Genomic DNA, 21,165 nt, shown 5'->3' with positions numbered 1-21,165 from the left:
TTCACTTGGTGGCACATGCAACCCACAAATGATATCAATGACATGGAAAAATGTCTGTGATAGTTTTCTAAATTGCAGTTTACTCTCCATTAATGGGTCATGAAATAAACCTAATAGGTCTCCTGCCACCAACTTTTAAAATCAAATAGGCTAGAATAGAAAATAGCAGAGCACATCACAAGTGGTAAAGTACTTAATGTGAAACTTTGGTTTGGGTTATATGGGGAACTGGGCCATGGTATAAAATAGAATTTTTATCGTGGAGTCACAGTCAAAACATTTCAAAGGCCACGGGTCTTCAGTGTACAGTAAAATAGGATTACAACAGTATAAAATATTATGTGTGAGACCGAGCCTGAAAGGAACACACAGAAGCAAAGATAGGAACTGATAAGGTTGGCAGGAGAAAGAATGCTGCCTCTCCTTTATAAGTTTTCTGTGATGTCTGTAGGCTGTTCTTACAATAAAATTAAAAATATGAGTACGAACACAAGACCAAAAGGAGGAATAACAACAGAAGGCCAGGATAAGACCCCAAAGGGCTGAGGAGGCTCTAGAACACCAGGATGGGCCTTGAAGAACGAACAGGAGGGGGGGGCGTGGCCTAAAATGTGCAAGGTGGTTACTGAAGAATGAAGGGTACTGAAGAAGAGGGGACTTAAAAAGGCTCTCAGTTATGTACATAATTTTGAACTGGGAGGCAACGGGGCAGCCCCAATCCTGGACGGGCCACTGTGCCTCCCGATTCCGACTTTTTCCTCTCCCCACCCCTAGACGGGGGCCTCAAGCTGGAGTTTGCCCCTCATAAACATGGCCGCGTCCCTCAACAAGATGGCGACCCAAGTAGCCCCACCTCCCGCTGCCTCAGTGGCCAATGAGAGAGAAGCACGAAGACTTGCGCATGCGTGCTGCGACTCGGTGGGTGCGTCCCGTAACGACAGGGGGATCCCGGCAAGCAACATGACTAAAAAGAAGCGGGAGAATCTGGGCGTCGCTCTAGAGGTGAGGGGAGAAGCGAGGGTTGGGCCACAGCACCAGTTGCCGTCTCTCAGCTGCAGGGTAATGAGTCGGCCGGGTTGTAAGATGGAGGAGGAGCCAAGGGGAGGAAGTGAAGGTGATGCTAGTTTGGGAGAGGGGTGCGAGGGGTGAGAAGGCCCGACGCGGTCCCCGGAGGCGAGGGGACACGACGGGGGAACAAGTTGAGGGAATCCGGGGGGATGCCAGGTGAGAGAACCAGAGCCGAGGGGACTTCCAGAGAGGAAAAGACGTGGAGGCGAAGGGGAACCCCCAAAAAGACAGGGACAGAAGTGAGGGGGACACAGAAGTAAGTAGGACCGGGGGGGGGGCATGTAAATGAAGAGTAACCAAAAGTGATGGGCGCTCAGGTGAGGGGAGGGGGACCCCACAGAAGTAGGGACCTGTAGATGAGGGGAGCCTCCAAAGGGCTAGGACCCCAAAGTGAGGGAGGGCATACCGTTGAGTGGTTTAAACATCTCTGGAGATGAGAAATTTTTCCTCTAGGGTAGTGAAGCTTGTAGCTTGAAAATTACTTTGGGAATCTGTAAAGAGAAGCCTGGAATTTGGTGATGTTACTGAAGGGCTTAAAAGTAATATGCTGCCTATAGAAGGGAAAGAAAGCTGATCCTATTGAGCAACAACTGTATGCTACTTTCACTTGGCATTCTCAGTTAATTCTCACTGCAAGCCTGTGACATTTGTACAGATGAGAACACTGAAGTTTCAAGTAGAACCCAGGGTGGAGGTGGTGGAACTGAGGATCAAGCATCGGTGGTCTTCCTGGAAGTGCATCTTTGCCTCCCGGGTTTCAGTCTCCTTACTACTGAGTTCAATCATTCTCAAACTTTAGAATGCACAGAATCACAGAGCTTGTTAAAAACGGAGAGTTGAACTCTTCCCACACCCTGAGAGATTCAAGAGGACTTGGGTGTGAATTTTAACTAGGAATCTGCATTTTTAACAAGCCATATGCTCGCATGCTAATGCAGGTAATTTTAGTAGCACCCTTTGAGAAATATTGGCCTACTTGGTGGGAAAAACAGTTGATGGAAAGGTGAATCTCTTTTTAAGAGAATAGTTTACGAAGGGTGAAATGAGATGGCACTATGTAATAGGAAGAGCATAGACTTTATAGCCTGTATTAGGGCTCAGTAAGGTGCTATATATAACAAGAGAAACTCCAAAACTCAGTGACTTCAAGAATATGTAAGTTTGAAGTTTTGAGGTTTTTTTCTAACAGGCTAGAATAGGTGTCAGCAGACATGTCTGTAAAGGGTCAGATAGTAAATATTTTAGACTTTGTGGGCCATAACTACAGTTGATCCTCATTATTCAACGGATTCCATATTTGCAAATTTGCCTACTGGCCAAAATGTATTTGTAGCTCCCAAACCAATACTCCCACCTTTGCAGTCATTCAGCGGCAAATGCAAAGCAGTGGGGAACATTCTGAGTCGCCCGAGGTCCATGTTCCCAGCCCCATGTTCCCAGCCGAGGTCGAACAAGTGTTTTGCCTTCTTGTTTCAGCTGCCATTCTGTAAACAACTGTCCTTTCTGTGGTCTCTTTAATGCATCGTTTTTTTGCATTTTTGTGATTTCTCTTGGTGATTTCACTGTTTCAAGTAGCCCCTAAGCATAGTGCTGAAGAGCAGTCTAGTGTTCCTAAGTGCAAGAAAGCCATGATGTGCCTTATGGAGAAAATGGGTTTCTGAGATACACTTTGTTCAGGTATGACATAACCCACGATGTAACTCGGTACTATACATGCTGTAGGCCATGAGTTCGTCTCAATGAATTAACAATATCTATTAAGTAAGGTCATTTTAAGTAGAAACGCATAAAGCGTTTGTGTATGGATCCGTTGTTGAAAATGGGACAAGAGGCTTGCAGCAACCTAACTTGGTTCGACCTTTGCTCACTCAATGTTGGTGACACCTTATAAAACATGGTTACCACAAATGATGAGAACCAACGGTTCTCAGACAGGCTGTCTTAACATTGTTGACAAAAAGATGCCAAACTCTTTAAAATTTTTTAAGCTGATTTATTCTTGAGCCAAATGTGAGTGACCTTAGGCCCATGACACCCATTCTCAGGGATCCTGAGGGCGTGTGCCCACACTGGTAGAATGAAAGGCAGAAGTTAGCCGGGCTTGGTGGCTCAGCCTGTAATCCCAGCGCTTTGGGAGGCTGAGGTGAGTGGATTGCCTGAGCCCGCAGGTTCAAGACCCGCCTGGGCAACTTGGCAAGACCTCATTTCACAATAAGTCAAAAATTAGCTGGGCGTGGTAGCGCGCGCCTGTAGTTCCAGCTACTTGGAAGGCTGAGGCGGAAGGATCGCCGGGGCCCAGCAGGTCGAGGCTGCGGTGGCCGGGAGCGGCCACTGCACTCCAGTCTGGGTGACAGAGTGAGACTCCCAACAAAAAAAAAAGAAAAGCAGAAGTTACAAGTAACCATAAATCAATGCATGGGATATTTTCACTGGTTTGGCTCAAGAAGGAGGGACATTTCCAATATGTGGGAGGGAACCTGCAGGTCATATTTAGGCCCATGACACCCATCCTCAGGAGGTCCTGAGGGCGTGTGCCCACCCTGGTTGAATGAAAGGCAGAAGTTACAAGTAACCATAAATCAATACATGGGATATTTTCATTGGTTTGGCCCGGGAAAGAGGGACATTTCCAAGATGTGGGAGGGAGCTTGCAAGTCATAGGCAGATTCAAAGATTTCTTGTCTTGTAATTTGCAGTTTCTATCTAAGGAATAGGGGAGATGCTTTGTTAAGATTAGGGGGTGGGAAACTCCAGGTTTGTTGATATGTAGATGAAGTCCTATATATGGCAGACTTCAGGGAGGATACAGAAGTGTCTTACAAGGCTCCCCAGAGTCTGGGAATGCATAAGAGATGGCTTTGCAGGGTCATAAGCCTTATTTATTTGTTATGTTATGCCAGAGTCAGGTTGGAAGGCAAACTTTAGGATATAGGATAATAGGGAATAAAACCCTGTCTGGTGTGTCCTTATCAGGCAGTGACTCCCCAAGCCTTTAGGAATTTGGGCAAGAGGGGGAAAAAAAGGTCAGATTTAGTCCTCAACACAAAGCAGCACAAGGAATATGTAGAGGAGTGGGTGTGGCGGTGTTCCACTAAAACTTTATCTGCAAAGACAGGTGGTGGGCCATTGGACCAATAGACCAGTTTGCCAGCCCTTGGTCTAGAGTATCAGGCTGGTGGTTCTGCCAGATTCCCTCTATCTGCGGCTCTGCCATCTCCAGGGCCTTGTTGTTGCCTTATCAGTGGAGCCAGGGTGCCCCTCATCAGTGTGTCTGCTGGCAGGGAAGGAGAGAGAGTGGGGAAGCTCACCTGCTATCTTAAGGATCCTAGGCCCAGATTGCCCACTTTGTACTGTAAAAAACTACTATGTGCAGCCCCACCTAACTGCAAGGGGGGCTAGGAAATACGTTTGCCAGTCAGGAGGCCACATGCCCAACTAGAGCTCAGTGACTATGGAAGAAGTGACCAGCATGTTTTAGCAGACAACTGCAGTCTTGCTACAGATCAACCTCACCTCACCGTTGGTTGTGAGGATTTAGGGAGACAGTATATATAAAGCACCTGGCACACAATTGGTGATCATCACAATAGCTCTTTCTGGTCTGCCTTTGTAGTGTTTTTTGTTGTTGTTGTTGTTTTGGGTCACTCTCACTCTGTCACCCAGGCTGGAGTGCAGTGGCACACTCATGGCCACCACAGCCTCAACCTGCTGGACTGAGGTGATCCTTTCACCTCAGCCTTCCAAGTAACTGGCATGCAATACCACACCAACCGCAGGTGAGCGCCACCACACTCGGCTAATTTTTTGATGTATTGTAGAGACGAGGTCTCGCCAAATTGCCCAGGCTGGTCTCAAACCCTTGGACTTAGGCAGTCCTCTCGCCTCTGCCTCCCAAAGTGCTGGGATTACAGGTATGAGCCTCTGCGCCTGGCTCTGTAATGTTCTTTTGCCTCCTTCCACCATGGCTGAGTCTCCTCTCTTGTTTGGGTATGAGTTTCTGATCTGTAACATGAAGGACTTGAACTTCACCAGGAGCTACAGACTCCCTGACTATGGTCCAAAAACAGATCATAGATGTCTTCTGTTGGGCTGACAGATTTTTAAAGAGTTTGGATTTGGTGGGGCATGTATTCTAGTGCCTTATGCTGGGGTGGATTCTATCCCGCCCCCCACCCCAGTACCACTGTAGATATTTATATTTGCCATCTTGGTCTCTGAGTTTACTTTTTGCTTGGATATTCAAAGATTTGACATCTGTAACTGCGCCTTGGAAAAAGCCTGACATCTGGCTTTCTCCCTACCTTGTTCCATTGTTGCCCCCAGCGGGTCTGAGCACTGAACATGCACTGCTGCTCAGTAGCAGTAGATATTGTCCTCTTATTAAAAGTCGTGTGCTCAGAGCCAGTGAAGTGGTGATTTAATCAAAAATGTTTGTTAATCTGACGAGTGCAATAAAACCCCCACAAGTGAGTGATCTTAGCACCTGCAAACAGTCTCCACTTGTAATGAAGCAATTACCAAGCAGGCCGCACTCACCCCAGAGCTGGCTTGGGCGGCTGCAGGACCCTCACCTCCTAGGACAACCAAGGCTTCTTCTAGCCTCTCCCACTCATGGTTCCTCTTGAGAACTTTCATCCAGCACATTTGCCACCACGTGAGACCTCAGAGTTGGAAAAGACTGGCTGTGAGTTTTAGCTTCTGAAGGTTTATTCTGAATAATATGAGAAAATTATAGTTCAGATGAGAAATCACCAGCCTTGGTACCGATTTTAATGTTGTGTGGGAGAAGGGAAAGGTTGCATTTCAGCCTACACTGATAGGAGGATTTGGGCTGAGGGGAAAACCTGTTTGTGTTTTTTGATCTCTGATAGTAATGAGCTGTTGTTACTTGGTCATTGCACTGTTCTTTTGTTGCTGGACCGTTCAACCTGTGTCTTTAGATGTTTCAACTACTTTAGTTGGTCTTGAGTTAACAGAGGTGTGGTGTCTTGGCTGACATCTTAAAAGGAATAACTCAGATCTGGTTTCTAGTATAAAAATCTATCTATTTGGAAAGCATTTGGCCGCAAGTTATGGAAAACTGACCTCAGTGACTTAAGCAAACAGGAGTATGTCCCCCATAGAAATGTGTAGGTAGGTGGCGACTGACATTGGTTCAAAAGCTCAGCTATGTCAGGGCTGGTATTTCTGCATTCTCTTGGCTGTTTCCTCATAATCACAGGATAGCTGCCATAGCTCCAGTCACCATATTTATCTTTAACTCAGGAAGGAGAAAGGAACAACAATGCTATTTGTCCCTTTTATCAGCAAAGCGTAAGCTCTCTCAGAAGTCTCCCATTTGACTTCCTGAACTGGGTCACGACCAACCCTCGCTGCTATGAGGCTGAGAAAGCATCTGTTGAGCATTTTTAATTTCTGTAATGGAGAAGGGCGAAGGAGGAAGGAGAGGAAGTCTGTTAGATTGACCAGCTAACAGTGTCTGCTGTGAAGCATAAAAGTTAATGGGAGTTGTTTAAAATTCACTGGAATCCTTACCAGAAAAAGAGGGAAGGATCACTGACAATTACGGGGAGGTGGTGGGTTGGAGAGAGAATGGCCCAGGGCAGGCTGAGCACCAGGAGGAAAGGAGCCTTGGCACTTGGAGTTATTTAGCACCTGCCACTGCTGTGAGTTCTGTGGGAGAGGGAGGGGAGAGCACTAAGTGTGGACGAAGACAGTCTCGGCTCTGGAGCAGGCTGTGCACAGGGCAGGGGGGAGCCCACCCATCTTCTGAGTCAAGGACTCGGAGCAGCTTTGTCCACAAATATTTGTTGAATGGACCTGAGTGGCAAGAGGAGGCACTTAAACCTTCCACCCTGACCCAATTGGGTGGTCGGGTGGTCAGAGGTTGGGAGGCCACCGCAGAGCAGGCGGCTAGACACCGCCTGCCGGGAGTCACGGACCAAGGGCTGAGAGAAGGGCCCACAGCGCGCCGAGATTGTTCAGGGGCCACTGACCATTAAATGAGCCTCACCTGCTGCCAGGCGAAAGCGACAGGTCGCTATTGGGCAGGTGATTTCTCTCAGCAGCCTGCGTCTGGCTCCACGCCACTTGACAGGGGTCAGGAGACTAAAACCTCATTACCTAACGCGGCTGGATGTCAGCATGTGTGGAGTGGCTGTTTGCCAGCATCTTAATTAATGAATTCATAAGGCTTGGGGTGGATGCCAGTTCTTGAAAAGTGCTTTGAGCCTTTCAGCGATGAAGATGCTTTTGCTAATTTATCAAAAATAGATATTGGGGGAAAGAAGAGAAAACAAACCCCACATAACATTCTGGCCCAGGGACAGCTGGAGGCTACAGGCGAGGACTGACTCGCCTCTCCTCGCAGAGAGCTGCTCAGCTCCCTTCTCAACCCACTGGGGGGCTCAGCGCTCATGGGCCCCCCTCACCTTCCTGATCTGTGGTGGGGTGACCATCCAGAGAAATGACAAGTCCTTTGACTCTCTCTGCTCTTCCTGAAAATCGTTCCTCTGCTCAGTCTGGGAGAGAAAATTCTCATGGGGCCTGTCGATTTGGAGGGTCATTGGCAGAGGTTTGTTTTCTGCCCCCATGGAGCTCTAGGGGCCTCCTCCACAGAAAAGCATCCCTTAAATGGTGTCAGGGTAATGGGCCCTTTGGGGTTTGAGGCTGGTCACCTGGAAAATTGAGGCCTGAGATCCCCATGTGACTTGGCTGGGTGGCTTGGAGGACCCAGATGGAAAGCCCCAGCGCTCTTGCCAGAGACCATCTGGGCAGGCGCTTGGCTTCTTTGCCCATTATAATAAATGTCCTGGGGCCTCCCGATGTGTGAAAATGAGTGGATTTCCAGAAATTCAGTTCCCAGGCTGCTGGGCCTGGAGATGAAACAGCTGACACCACTCCAGGCTGTGAATTAGCAAGTGAAAAGGCGGGCTTTGGTACCTACTGGGGAGAGAGGGGTTATCAGGCTCAACTAGCCCACCTTTTTCCTTCTCTGCACTGGATTTGTTGTGTGTGGATTTTGGAGGGTTCTTGAACAGTTTAGGCGACCGGGGGAGGGCGCCCAAGATGTTTGCGGTGTGGGAGTTGGCTCACAGTGACGGCAGACGCTGGGCTCCTGTCTCCTCTGCCTCAGAACACAGATTTCTATCCAGTCTCCCATCACAGAAGACAAAGACTGCACCGCCCTGGCAAGATTTTTCAGAGGAGGGAGTCTGTTGAAGCCAGACCAGCACGCTTAGATGGGCTTCAACTGGGAGTGGAATGACTTTGTTCCACAGAGCTCTCCTTTGTCATGAGGGATTTTGGAAGAGGAACGAGAAGTGGTGGAAAGAGCGTAAGCCGAGGTTCAGGCCCCAGCCCTGCTGCTTCCCGGTCATACCGCTGTGGGCTAGTCGCTGACAATCCCTGTGCCTAGGTTTGTGCTTCTGTGAGATGGGGCTTGGCCCTTGCTCACAGGGGATGCAAACCCCAGGTGGTACACACGAGGCTGTCCGCAGCCTGCCTGGCCTGGCATGAGGTATGGCATTGGCCCCGCAGCTAGGAGCTGCCCCGAGCTGGTACTTCTGTCTCCTCTGTTTGGGGTAGGGGTTGAGGGCACAGGCCCAGATTGCCCAGCTACCCGTTTGCTGCCTCGCCCCATGGGTCTAAGTTTCCTCATCTGGGAAATGTGGGTACTAGCAACACTACCTACCTTGTGGGGTATTACCAGCATGACAGGAGTGAATAGGGGTGAAGTACATAGATCAGTGCCTGGCACATGGTGCTTACTGCAGAGGTGCTGGCTGTGCCTGCCATTGTTGTGGTTTCGTTTTGCGTGGACTCGGGGTTTCCAGAAGCTGCTTTGACTCGGGCCTTGCCATCCAGACACGAGACTCCATGACTGGAGCTCACCTCAGGGATCCTTGCACCATGCTCTTTACTAGAAGGTCTCAGTGTCCAACGAGGACCTGCTGCAAGGCAAACACCCTCCCGGCAATCTCTGTCACTCGCTGGCCAGCTCTGAGAACAAGGCCAGAGAGACTGGAAACGACTTCCTAAAGCAGAGTGGCTTGCACTGATCTATGTGCTTCACACCTATTCACTCCCATCATGCTGGCTATACCCTACCAGGTGGATAGTGTGGCTAGTACCCACACTTTCCAGATGAGGAAACTCAGATCCATGGGGCGAAGTAACCCATCCAGGGTCACAAACGGCAGCAAACGGGTAGCTGGGCAGTCTAGGTGTCTTCTGCCCTCTCCCAGAAGAAGGTCTGGTCCTAGACAGTGGCAGTGTGATCCTAGGCAGGGTGTGGGCAGAGAGCCACCTCCCAGGCTGTCCAGGTGCCCTGTGGGAACACCACTCAATGGAAGGGAGTGGGCGACAGCCTGTGGCTCGCACTGTCTCATGCTTGCTGGCAGAATAAAAGTTGCATGTGACGCCCTGACAGCAACCAGACCTGGAGCTGGCACCCCCGGGGCCTGACCTGGGCAGCACATCAGCAGTTTTCGGTTATCAGAGTGGGGGCTGGCACAAGTTTCCTGCCCAGAATTGGCCTGACTCAGGGCTTCAACTTGAGAGGCTTTGCACTCCTGAAAAGAAGCCTCTTGGGATTTCAGTCACATTTCACAGTTTCTCTTAACACAGTGGTTTTATGGAGTATAGGGCCCCAGGGAGACTTCCTGAGGCTCTGAGAGTAAGGTGATATTCCTGAGTCGGAGTCACAGGCAGAGAGGATCTTGCTTCTCTGGCTCAGAGCTGCTGAACTGTCAGGCCTGGGGCTTGGGGCTGCATCTGAGGGAGGAGCTCCCGAGGCACAGAAGAACCCCGTCCCTGCTGACTGGAGGGGCAGAGGCCCTTTCTTCCCATGGCACCTGCCAGCACCAGTGACAGCCCTGCACAGCCGGTGTCTTGTCCCCAGCACTTCTCAGGCCCATGACACAGCCTCTGTGACCTTGACGCCAGGTGACTTCAGATGTTCTCACCTTCTGTGGGAAACATCCCCCCACACACTATAGGGGATCCTTGGTCTCACAGTGCCCCCCACCCCCAGCTCCTCCAACCCACTGCTGGAAACCACCACCAGGCTTCGCTCCGATAACAAAAAGCCCCAGTTCTCATGCTGACGGCAGCAGCGTCACTTGTAGGGCTTTCTGTTCAAAGTACAGGCTTTGATCCCAATCTCCAGGGCCTCCCCCAGGACATGACCGCCACTCCTTGCCGCTTCCCTGCCCCACAGGCCTCCTTTTCCCAGCCTTTTCCTGCCTCTCTTCTTCCCTCTGCGCCTCCCCTGCCAAGGCTGACCCCCACAGGCAGCTTTTGGCTGCTGCTGGTCTTTGTCCACCAAGACACCCTGCACCCTTGGCTCTGGCCCCCCTGCACAGGACTTGCCAGCACCTGCCGAGGGCTCAGCCTGCACTAGGTGCCAGCAGGCCGTTTGCTACCTGGCAGGGAATTCATGCCACCGCCTTTCTTACTTCCTGGGGTCCCTGTTCCCTCTGCAGGTGGCAGCCCTGCTTCTGCTGACGCAGTGACTGAGACTCATCGCTCTTTTTCCCTGTGTAAACATCGACCTTGGTTTTCTGAGTATAAATGGAACACACGGGTACATCTTAATGCTACAGAACAGTAGGGGGCACCCTCTCTGCCCCCGTGCTGTGCCCCGAGGAGTGAGGCCTAGGTCGCCTGCCTTGGCTGCTCCACTTTGCCCAACAGTCTCGCCAGCAGTCTTACCCTTTATAGCTCCAGGCTCGTCCTAGCACCTGAGCTAGCTGTGGGCCTCCCAAGACTCCCCAGCCAGTCGCCCAGGAGTGCTGGAAGCCTCCGAGGCCTTCAGAGAGCTTGACTTTCGCTTTTCTCTCAGCTGGTCAGATCCCTTCCAGTCGGCCCTAGAACCATGGTGTGGGTGAACCCTGACTCAGGCTGCTAGGCCTCCCACTGCTGTTCATATTTCCTCAAGTGCCCACTTGGTGCCCAGACCTCACCTGAGGCTGTTCTCCTTGGACACTGCGTTGGTCCTCTCATCCTTGGGTTCTTCCAGGCCTCGTCTCTGTAGCTCGGCCCTGGCTCCAGAGCCCCATCCAGCTCCTCCTTGGTGGGATTAGGCTCCCAGCACGCCATGCCTTGAGCCAGCCAGGCCCCTCTATGGACTGGGAATGGCCACATCTGAGCCAGAAGGACTCCCCTCTCTCTCTGCCGCCTGCCAGCAATGAGCAGGGATTCTGCTCTATCTCACAACCCCAACTAAGGTCTCGCCAAGTTGCCGAGGCTGGTCTCGAACCCCTGGGCTCAGGCAACCCTCTCACTTCCACCCCCCAGGGATTACAGACGTGAGCCACCGCGCCTGGCTCCTTCTCTTACTCTTGCCACATATTCACTTGGTTTTCTTTTTATTCTGAAGATCCAGGGAAGAGCATTCTCTGATAATAATGATAGCAAACACTTATGAACTCTTACCAGACAAAGCACTGTCCTAAGCACCTTATTCATATTGCTTTGCTCATCATCACAGCAGCTCTTGGAGATAGGAAACATGGTTCTCTTTGTTTTACACGAGTCAGCAGAGACACTTGCCCAGTCCTACCACAGGTGACAGCAGAGGTACTGATCAACAGCCCATGGGCCGTGCCAGTACACGGAACATAGAGTCACCATGTCAGGCATCCAGGCACTTGTGCTCCCAACTGCATGCCCTGGCCCTTGTTCTTCTAGAATCTTCTTGACGTGTGTTTCATTATCTGATCCTAACCCCCATGTATTCCCTTCTAGTCCTGGCTATCTTATCCTCTGTTGCCTTCAGCCTGGTGGCAGGGAGAAAACTAACCCAGGACACAGATTTGTCTTGGGTCATCTGCAAAGTGCACCATCCATGTGCATGTAGTTGAGTTGATTGAAAATCTTCCTAGGGACTTCTTTAAGGCCCGTTTTCTGGGTCTTCTCCCACCTGGGCCCATCTTGCTGGGTCAGCTGCTCTGTACCTGCCCCTTCTGACCCTCCCTCCTGGCCTCGCAGCCAAGCCCGTGGAGACTCTGCATCCACTGTTACAGCTGCTTGAAAGCTGGCTTCTGCTTCAGCAATGCTACAGGGTGTTTGCTAGCCTTCCGAGCCAGGTCCAGAGCTGGAGACCCAGGAAGGTCACCTTCTGAGGATGGGTTTGTAGCCTTCTGAAGGGCCTCCTGACAGTCTCAGCCTCCCCTCACTCAGCCAGCATTGAGCAGCTGGGTTATGAAGGAGGGGAACTTGCTATTTAGAAGGGAATCAGAGAGAGCTGTCAGCAGGACATAAATATTCATAGAGGGAGGTTAGAACTTGAGTCCCTAAAACCTTGATTTGTGTTCCACCGTTTAAGCCTCATTAAAAAGTGGCAAATGAAAGTGGGGATATTCACTGGAACTGCAGATAAATTGGGCTTGTTCAGATAAAGGCCCCCGACTGCCGGCTCCGCAGGCCCTGCCCAAAGCATGACAGCAGATTGGCTCAGTCACTTGTGGTTTGCCAACCTCAATTTTAAGATTTTGCTTAGCATGAGTTCCTGGTCTTGCTCTGGGGCAATTACCACTTGTTTGGGCACCTGGTAGCCTTCCAGGAGTGTTCCGGGATGGAAGTCCCCAACCGGCTCCCTCCCCAGAATGACATGCAAGATGGGGCCTGGCCAGGGAGAAAGCGAAAGGACTGAGACATCGGGTAATCTGCAGAGTGTCATGCGTGTGTATGTGTACTTGCTGCTTCTTCCAGCTTCTGTGGGCACAAGGAGGGTTTCAGAATTCAGTTGTCCCATCTATGCCTAGCCCCATTCATTGTGACTAAAAACACAAAGACTACAGCAGGCCAGGCCTAGTGGTGGACACAAAGAGGAGACAGGTGAACCACTATGCCTTCCAGGTCAGGAGCTACAGACAAGGCAGGACACATACACAAGTAGAATGGGCCAATCTGGGCTAGGCTGACCTATGGGCTACCAGTTGACACCGTCTAGGGGCCCCTAGAGTTTGGGAAGATGTTTGGACACACACAGGAGACATGGAATATACTCAGCCTCACAAAGAAAGGACTGATTTGTTTGCTAGGGGGAGGAGGGTGGAGTCCCTGCAGTGAGGACAGCAGGGAAAGCCTCGGGGAGGAGATGGAGCATCAAGAATGAAGCTTTATTTGGGAACTTAGTGCCCTGATTGTGGTTTCTACACCACAGACAGACAGCATGTCACAGTGCTGAGGGGCTGGGCCATGTATGCTGGGAGGCTGCGATGGAGGACTGCACGGTGGCCTGAAGCTGGCACCTGTTGCTGCTCTTCCTGAGCCTGGCTCCCCAGTGTCCATTCCCTGTAGTGTAGGTTCCAGGAAGGTCTTTGGCCTCCCCAGGGACATCCCCATCTCCTGACTGGGGCTGTTTCCCAGGACAGCCCTCCCTTTGGGTGCCCATTAGCAGAGAAATGACACAATTAACCAGGCAATTAACTCAGAGCTCTGCAGTTGCTCTCTCCCACAGGGCCCTGCTTGAGGAGCTGGAGTCAGCTCTGGCTGGGGCTGCAGGGAAGGAGGTGGATGATGTGTCATTTGCCAGACCTTAGGAACAGAGGACATGGCTGACCCAGAAGTGGCTGAGGTGGGCAGTGGCCAGGGAGAAGGGCAGAAAGCCCAGAGACTTGGAATGCAACCTTCCTGACACCCAGTCCCAGAAGGCTTGTCTGCGGTTCCCAAACTCTGACCAACCTTCCTGGGAGGCAGGGATTCTTACCTGTAGTCCCTGTAGGGGCGAACTCTAGAACAGAACAGGGCAGAGAACTGCTGAGACTGATAAGGAGAAGGGTGGCCCACTCTGACTCCTCAGAAAAGTCTCCATGCTCCCACTTGGTAATAGAGGTCATATTTGCCATCCCTCTAGAAATGTGAAGAGAATGATTGAGGGCAGAGATGGGGGCTCCAAGGCCCTGTGCAGCCAGCTGCTGAGGGATACAGAGCCCTGAGCCCTCCTGCCCACTGCCTAGGGGCAAGGTTACCTGGAAGCAGAGCAGGCCCGGGCCAGGGAAGTATCAGGTAACACCTGGAGACTGAGTCAGACAAGGGAGATGCACTTTCAACACCAAATGCATGAGACCAAGACCCAGGTTTGGACAACCCAGTTCAGGATTTTGCAAAACATCTTCTTACAACTCAAATATTTCCCTAAGACCACATCTTGAAACTCTAATCAAAACAAACGATACCTTAGCTATCTTGCCACAGAAGTTACAGCTACCTTGATAGGCCACATTTTTGCATAAAAACCAAGACAAATCAAAAAAAGGTGCTTTGATCTGCACTTTTTTCACTCGGTTATTTTTACTGATTTTCATAGAAAAATGTATGTTCTTACAACTTAGACTACATGACTAAGATGAAGTGTGTCAGTGAGAAAAACACCTTTGCTTTCTGGCCTCTAGATGTGTAGTTCCCCACCCCCCACATGTCTGGAGTGCTCTGGAAGCTACCTTGCTGTCTCATGACACCTTGTGTGTGCCACGTTCAGGGGTCTGGTTGCTCCTGTTGTGGGTCCAATGGGGAGTTTCTGCCAGGAAGCCAGCTGGCCTAGGGGCCACTCCTCTCTGCTCCCAACCTGTGCTTGGGCCAGAGGATGGGGACAACTGTGAACCCTGGGCGACACCCACCACTCTGTTTCTAGTGGCACTCAGGCAGTTGTCCCATGCGGCTCAGAGCTGAACCACGGGGAGGCAGAGGACAGCAAAACAGACACGTAGGGAAGGTGGGCCTGGGTGCCTTGCTCTGCAAAAATTGACGTGGGGGGACCTGTCCAGAAGGTCCAAGAAGATTCCTACAGGCTCCCCATCCCGAGCCATGTTCTGAAAGCAAAAAGGCTCTGAGCCCATCACTAACTGCGGGGTGTTTCAGATCGATGGGCTAGAGGAGAAGCTGTCCCAGTGTCGGAGAGACCTGGAGGCCGTGAACTCCAGGCTCCATGGGGTGGAGCTGAGCCCAGAGGCCAGGTATTTCTTCTGCCCAGCCCCTTCACCCTGCCCCATCCCTGCTCCCACCCCTTGTAGCTATCCTGGGTTCCCAAAGTGGACTGGGCCCCAGGCAGAGGGTTTGGGTCCCTGGCCTCTGAGCTTCAATTCCCCCGCCCCCAGTGCCTGAGCCCTTGTTCTCCTCATCCGACCTGGCATGCTGGCTGCCCCTCAGGTGGGAAAAAGAAAAGGGCTTGAGCCATACAACTCACTCCTCTTCACAGGAAGTCCCTGGAGAAGGAGAAAAGCAGCCTAATGAGCAAAGCCTCCAACTATGGTAAGTAAGTTCCCTCCAGTACCAGCCACAGCCTCCAGTCCCCAGAGCCAGGAGGGGTCAGACAGCCCAGGGATCCTGACAAGGTGGCAGGGAGCAAGGGGGTTCTTGGGGAGGGAGCCAGCCCCCAAGAGTCTGCGAAACCTGCTGTAGGCCCAGCAGCCTAGGAGAGTGGGTTTGTTCCTTTGTTCCGAGGGAGGCTGAGAGATGGCCTGTGGGTCTGTGTACTCTTCAGGATGAAGGGGTATGGCTGTAGCCAGCCCCAGAAGAGACACTCATGTCCACCTAGACTTCAGGAGTTTGCCCTCCCTACACCCGACCCCTCACCCCCTCCCAGGAAAACCCTGCAAAGAAATTGAGGGGTGGAGGGCCGACCTGTATGAGTGGAACAATGCTGCCACCTTCTGGGCACTGGGGGCAGAGCCAGGGAGAGGCCAGGCCCAGCAGATCTGGATCTGGAGGGCAGTGGTGGGCTCCCCTGCCCAGAGACCTGGGAGAACGATCTAGGGATGCTCCTCAGACTTGTCTGTTCTATTCTTCCCTGGGGTGGGGGGACCTGGCCAAGAATCAGCCCCAGGACGGTGCCGGTGGCAAGGGACCTCCCACACACCCAATGTGGACATCAAACTTTAGCACTGGGGTTCAGTCTGGCCTGCCCAGAGCTGGTCTGCAGTTGTCTCCTTCCCCCTCTCTCACAGGTAGGTGCGGGACATTAGATTCCCCCCATGTTTAGCACCACCCAGTTCAGCCCTCATAGAGTACCAACCACCTCCGTGTCACACAGAGGGAATGATAGATCCAAGTGTGACTATGGAACAGCAGGATTGGCTTGAGTTAAGATCAACTGCCTCCTGGGCAGACTGCCTCCTCTTAGCATCCCTAGTTTCTGCTCAACCAGGCACCCGGCAGAGGACAGGGACTCAGGACCCATGTGGCTCCACTTGGCACCTGCCCAACTATCAGTCTCAAGAGGTCCCAGCTATCCTCAGTTTCTAGGTGGACAGATGAGATGTCTGGAAGCATGAGCATCACAGAGCCAAACCCATAACAGGCAAGAGAACTCACCTGGTGAGGTCACACCACCTAGCTTGGCTTTCAGGTGTGTACTTTTTGGTGACCCCTCATTCACCTCATCCTCAACCTTAACCACATTTGGAGAGACATGGTTGAACAGCCTTGGGTGCTGGGACTTTCTTGGGCGGGGAGCTGTAGCCAGGAGAATGTGAGGATCTGGGCAGGTCAAGGACAAGGTCCTTTTTATAGGTGAGGAGGCAGCTGGACGGGGACAGATTTGCACTCAGCAACGTGCATAGCCACTAGCTGGAAAGGCACAGGTGGATGAGAGCAACAGATGGGCCTAAACTACCTGTCCCATCCCTTCCACCCTTTTTCCTCCCAGAGAAGGAACTCAAATTGCTTCGGCAAGAGAACCGGAAGAACATGCTGCTGTCTGTAGCCATCTTCGCCCTCCTGGCCGTTATCTATGCCTACTGGACCATGTGAACCTGAGACTCCTGCAGCCAGTACAGGCTTCCCCTCGGAAGCAGGCCCTTAAAGCCACAAGAGGACCAAGGTGTTGGGGGCATCTCTCCCCTGCCCAGGCATTCAAGCATGGCTTCCTGTCAGCCCAGCCTTTCCTGCCTCCCTGGCCTGCTGTGGGGTTTTTAGTCTCCAGAAGGATGTGGTGCTGGCTCCTCCCTTAGCCCAAGGGAAAGGCAATAAAGAACACCAGGCTGCTTCTGTCTGCTGAGTAAATGTCATAGTCTGACTGCAGCTGGGGGTGAGGGGTGCGGGACGGCAGAGGTGGCACTTAAGAATCCAGGAAGAAGGAGCTGTTCAAGGGAGAGTGCTGGCTTAGTTCAGAAAGGAGACAGAAGGGGGTGCCGGGAAGGAAGTCCCCAGTTTCAGTGGGGAATGAGATGGCAGGAAGTGCTTTCCAAGTCAAACAGTGCTGAGAGCCACTTCCAGGACTCAGGCATTGCTGAGGCTGAGAAGCGGACTTTGTCCTACCTGTCCACCCCCCTGCCCTCCAGTCAGTACCATCGCCTGTAATTATGGCAGAACAAGAAGCAGCCTGTGCAGCAAAGGGCGACTTAAGGACTTGGTCACGTGAGGATCCCAGGAGAGTGCAGAGTTAATCCATCTTCGACAGGCAGGCAAGGCTAGCGAGGTCTGCGAGTGGGCAGCAAGAGCCATGGTAATGACCAGACAGGCTTATGATGACACTGGGCCGTAAATCAGGTAGGATTTGCAGGGGTTGATGGGAGGGGCTGACACAGACATCACTGGCTGCTCCTAGCACAGCCCCCATCCCTAACTTCCAGCTTGGGGGCAAGGAGGGGAGGAGGGTGGGAGGTTGCAGCAAGACAGAGTGAGGAAGGGTTTGGGTGGTTGTGATTAAACCAATTAAATAGGCCAGGTATGGTGGTGTGTCCGTAGTCCCAGCTACTCGGGAGACTCACTTGAGCCCCAATCTTGCCACTGCACTCCAGCCTGGGCGGCAGAGCAAGGCCTTGTCAAAAAAAAAAAAAGGGAAGTGCCCAGGGAGCTAAGGCTCTGAAACATCCAGGAAGGACCCTCGGGGCCAGGGTGAGGGAGCCCAGTGAAGTGTAGATAGTCTTCAGGGAAAACCAGCACCAGCGTGAACTAACTGATGAGAGACTAGCCTGGACTGAGGGAAATGCTACCAGCATCTGGAGGTGCCCTGCCCCCAAGCACAGCCCCCTGTGTGGGCAGAACCAGGCCCCCTCAGAGGGAAGGCCGATCAGGACCAGCAAAACCATCTCTCCCTCCCTCTTTTCCCCAGTCTAGTGACACTAATTGGTCTGACGCCTCTGTTATTTTAGTCACACAGACTGATCTGGATTGTCACAGTGCCACTGTGGAGTGAGCTGTGTGATTTCTATGAGGGGGAGAGGTGCCCTCTGCCCTCCTGGAGCTGCAGCTTCATTCATTCTCCAGTCCTTGCTTCTCAGTCGCACCATTTCCTGACTCTTGCCCGGGAGCCCTGCAGAGGCCAGGAGCTGACTCTTGCCTGGGAAACCTGCTGGGGCCAGGAGCTGGGATGGCTCTGGTTAGACAAACCCTCTTTTCTCACCTCTGCTTTTGAGTAGAGCTTCCTCCCTTCACTCCAGCCCAAGCTGTTTCATCCAAGCCGGTCCCAGACCACAAAGCACAGAGGACAAACAGCAGCAGCCCCAACACAGCCACACAGGCATTAAAAATATGTTTATCTTTAATGATCCAAGATTTTGCAAGACACACTGATATACCCAGAACTGGGTGGAAATACAGCATCTCAGCAGGACTGCTGCCAGCCTGGGGGTGGGGACTGGACACCGGCTGAAGGACCCCTACAGTGGAGTCGATTCCAACCTCACAAGAGCCTCAGTGCCCTATCTCCATGGAAACTAGTCTGGCACTGGGATGGGACCCTGGGGAGCCCACGTGGATCTCTGAGAGGTATTTCCCATTAAAAACCACAGGTGCCCTCCCCCTCCCAGAGCTACTGCCCAGCTTCCCTCCTCCCCTCCGCCTCCGCCAAGATAGAGGAAATGGAGTGACCACATAAGGACAAACAGCAGACTGTACCTCCTACTGGGGAAGAAAAACAAAGGAAAGGAAAGGGTAGCAAGGAGCTACGCTGCCAGCTTGGAACTCTGCCAAGACCTGAGGGTGGCTAGCAGGCGGTGGTGACTGCCAGGGGCCTGGTGCTACCCAAACCCCAGAGGTACTCTTTACTGGTGGGGCCACTGCTGCTGGGGGAGAAAGGCATGCCTTCAAGGCTGTTTCCTGCTCTGTAGAGCTGTCCAACATTTGGATCTAAAGGGGATGGAGGCTAGGAAGGCCTGATAACCCCAGGAGAAAGGCATACCCAGTACCAAAGGCAGTGCTGCCTGGATCCCAATGTGGTGTCAGGGACATGGGGCCCACACTCCTCCTTCCCAGCCAGCTGGGACTGTCAGAGCTCTGGGCAGGGAAGAACTCTAGGGAAGGTCAGGAAGGGTTGGGGAAGGGAGGAGACAAGATCTTCAACATGGCATTAAAACAGAAAGTTCAAATAAACAAAACCTTGATTTGACAGCAGCTGCTCCTGGCCAGCTCACGACCATGGGCCTCCACCCACTCAGGGTTGGCCCAATAAAACGTTGGGCAAAGCAGGGGCATGGCTGCCCTTGGGCAGTGCATGCAACTCAGAAAAATGAGTCTACAGGATGCAGGAGAGAAACCAGAGCCCACAGCTCTGCTACTCTCTGACATGTCTCCTACAGGCCCCTCGTGCCCTGGGCAGTGACCTCAAACCTGCCTCAGAAGCAGCTGCCTTCAGGCTGAGCCCTGGCAGGGGAAAGAGTTCCCAGGCAGAAGGCATTCCAGAAGGAACGTGTGCGTGTCCTCCAAAGGCCCCAACTGAGGTCTTCAGGGGATGGAGAGGAGACCACCCACCCCGCATGGCCAGACTGCAGTGCTCCCAGTCCCTTTCAAAGAAGGGGAAGAAACTAGCCCTAGGGGCCCCCCAGTGTGGAGCATACTCTCAGGTAGCAGCAGGGCATCCTGCAGGGTAGGGCATCCCGAGGTCCTTAGGCGCTGTGCGTCTGGATGAAGGAAAGGACATCCTCCTTGGATAGCTTGTCTGGGTCCTGAGGCTTCTGGGAGTCGTGCACTCGGATACCATCCCCCCACTCCCAGAAGAGCCGGCCATAGTAGCAGATGCTAGAAAGGAAGAGAGGGAGTGAAAGGGTCAGAGGACTCACCCCCAGGGGACGTGGGACCAAGTGTTCTTGGTGGGGGGAGGTCTGTCAATGACTCCAGTTGACGGTCTTTCCTTTGGCAGCCAAAGGATACCCGGTATGCCCCAGCTCCTCCTCCCTGCCTCTCAGAACCAACTTTTCCCAATAAACAGCCATTGCTGTTAGTGCACCGAGCTTGATTCCTATAAGTCCCAATGTTCCTGATTTATCTATCTGCTTCTCTAACAGAATGTATTAGTGTGGTGACAGAAAATAAGTGTCAGTGACTAATTACAGGCATATTAGGGCTGCTGCTGAAACCTCTGACCAACAGTTTGGCAAATGGACACTGGGTCCTAACAAGGGACAGCCTAGACTTTGAGTCCGAAGGAGCAGGGCTATGGGCCCTCAGCGTGTTCTCACCAGCAGGCCAGTGTCAGAATGTCATGCAAGTGTGGCTGTCCAGGGGACGGATGCACTGCCCGGACTGGCCTTCACACCCAGGACCCCAGCTGTCACAGCAGGTCCAGGCATCACTCTAATGTCACCAAGCTCACTACCCAGGCCCAGCCACACTATCCCCACCTCTGTGGGGAGGGTGTCCTCAACAGGAACAGAACCTAACCCACGCTCAGGGGTACCCTGTGTGAGCAGCAAACAGTCTCAGGGTCCAGTGGAGGCCTGCTGGCATTCTGGCAGGCGTGCCTGGGGCTGATGAGGAGGGCAGGCTTGGAGGAGGGCTACTTACTGAAATGGGGCAATGGAGTCTGCAGGAAGGTCAAAAGTAGAACTCTTGGTTTTCTTGTTGTAGAAGAACTTCCTCTTGAAGCTTTTGCTGAATCCCATAGTCCACGGCTCTGACAGGAGAGGGGATGAAGAGTACCCATGGAGGCTAGGTCTGGCCAACAGGGGGGCGTGCCCTCTTCCACCCCTGTTCATCCTGCCTGTGCCTGCCAGCTGCCAAAATCAGGCAGGGCACAGCCTGAGAGGAAGAAGCCTTCACCACCAGTCCAAAGGGTTCTAGGTAGACGACCAAGCAAGTGACTTCTCAATGACCCCACCCAAATCCTGCTGATCCACCATCAGGGTGATATCCCCAGGGGCTTACCAGAGGATG

The 21,165-nt window shown here is 52.4% G+C and overlaps 2 protein-coding genes across 4 annotated transcripts in view; one reads left to right on the top strand and one right to left on the bottom strand.

The window, feature by feature from the left end:
- The first annotated feature begins 916 nt into the window (after window positions 1–916).
- CCDC167 (coiled-coil domain containing 167) lies at window positions 917–20,921 on the top strand. Of its 3 annotated transcripts, XR_002482417.1 has the most exons (6): window positions 917–1,002; window positions 14,935–15,029; window positions 15,272–15,324; window positions 16,721–16,820; window positions 18,570–18,783; window positions 20,860–20,903. XR_002482417.1 is itself a non-coding variant. In XM_021716607.1 (5 exons), the coding sequence occupies exons 1-5, from the start codon at window positions 961–963 to the stop codon at window positions 20,873–20,875; spliced, it is 306 nt and encodes a 101-aa protein (XP_021572282.1). In that variant the 5' UTR covers window positions 917–960; the 3' UTR covers window positions 20,876–20,921. The 3 variants fall into 3 exon arrangements, 2 of the variants coding, with proteins under 2 accessions (XP_021572282.1, XP_008064339.1); XM_021716607.1 differs by lacking the exon at window positions 18,570–18,783 and having other exon boundaries at window positions 20,860–20,921; XM_008066148.1 differs by lacking the exons at window positions 18,570–18,783; window positions 20,860–20,903 and having other exon boundaries at window positions 16,721–17,071.
- Window positions 18,539–21,165, bottom strand: part of CMTR1 (cap methyltransferase 1) — a 60,920-nt gene continuing 58,293 nt past the window's right edge. Inside the window, exons 23-24 of the mRNA XM_008066147.2 lie at window positions 20,797–20,905; window positions 18,539–20,031 (exon numbers count right to left, since the gene is read on the bottom strand). Coding sequence (XP_008064338.1) covers window positions 19,899–20,031; window positions 20,797–20,905 — 242 coding nt within the window. The 3' untranslated portion in view covers window positions 18,539–19,898. The remainder of the gene's footprint in view (window positions 20,032–20,796; window positions 20,906–21,165) is intronic.

The sequence above is a fragment of the Carlito syrichta genome, unplaced genomic scaffold (genome assembly GCF_000164805.1).
Source record: "Carlito syrichta isolate Samal-C Ts95f unplaced genomic scaffold, Tarsius_syrichta-2.0.1 Scaffold308847, whole genome shotgun sequence".
In the NCBI taxonomy this organism is placed as follows: domain Eukaryota; kingdom Metazoa; phylum Chordata; class Mammalia; order Primates; family Tarsiidae; genus Carlito; species Carlito syrichta.
This window is presented reverse-complemented; position numbering and strand designations above follow the sequence as displayed.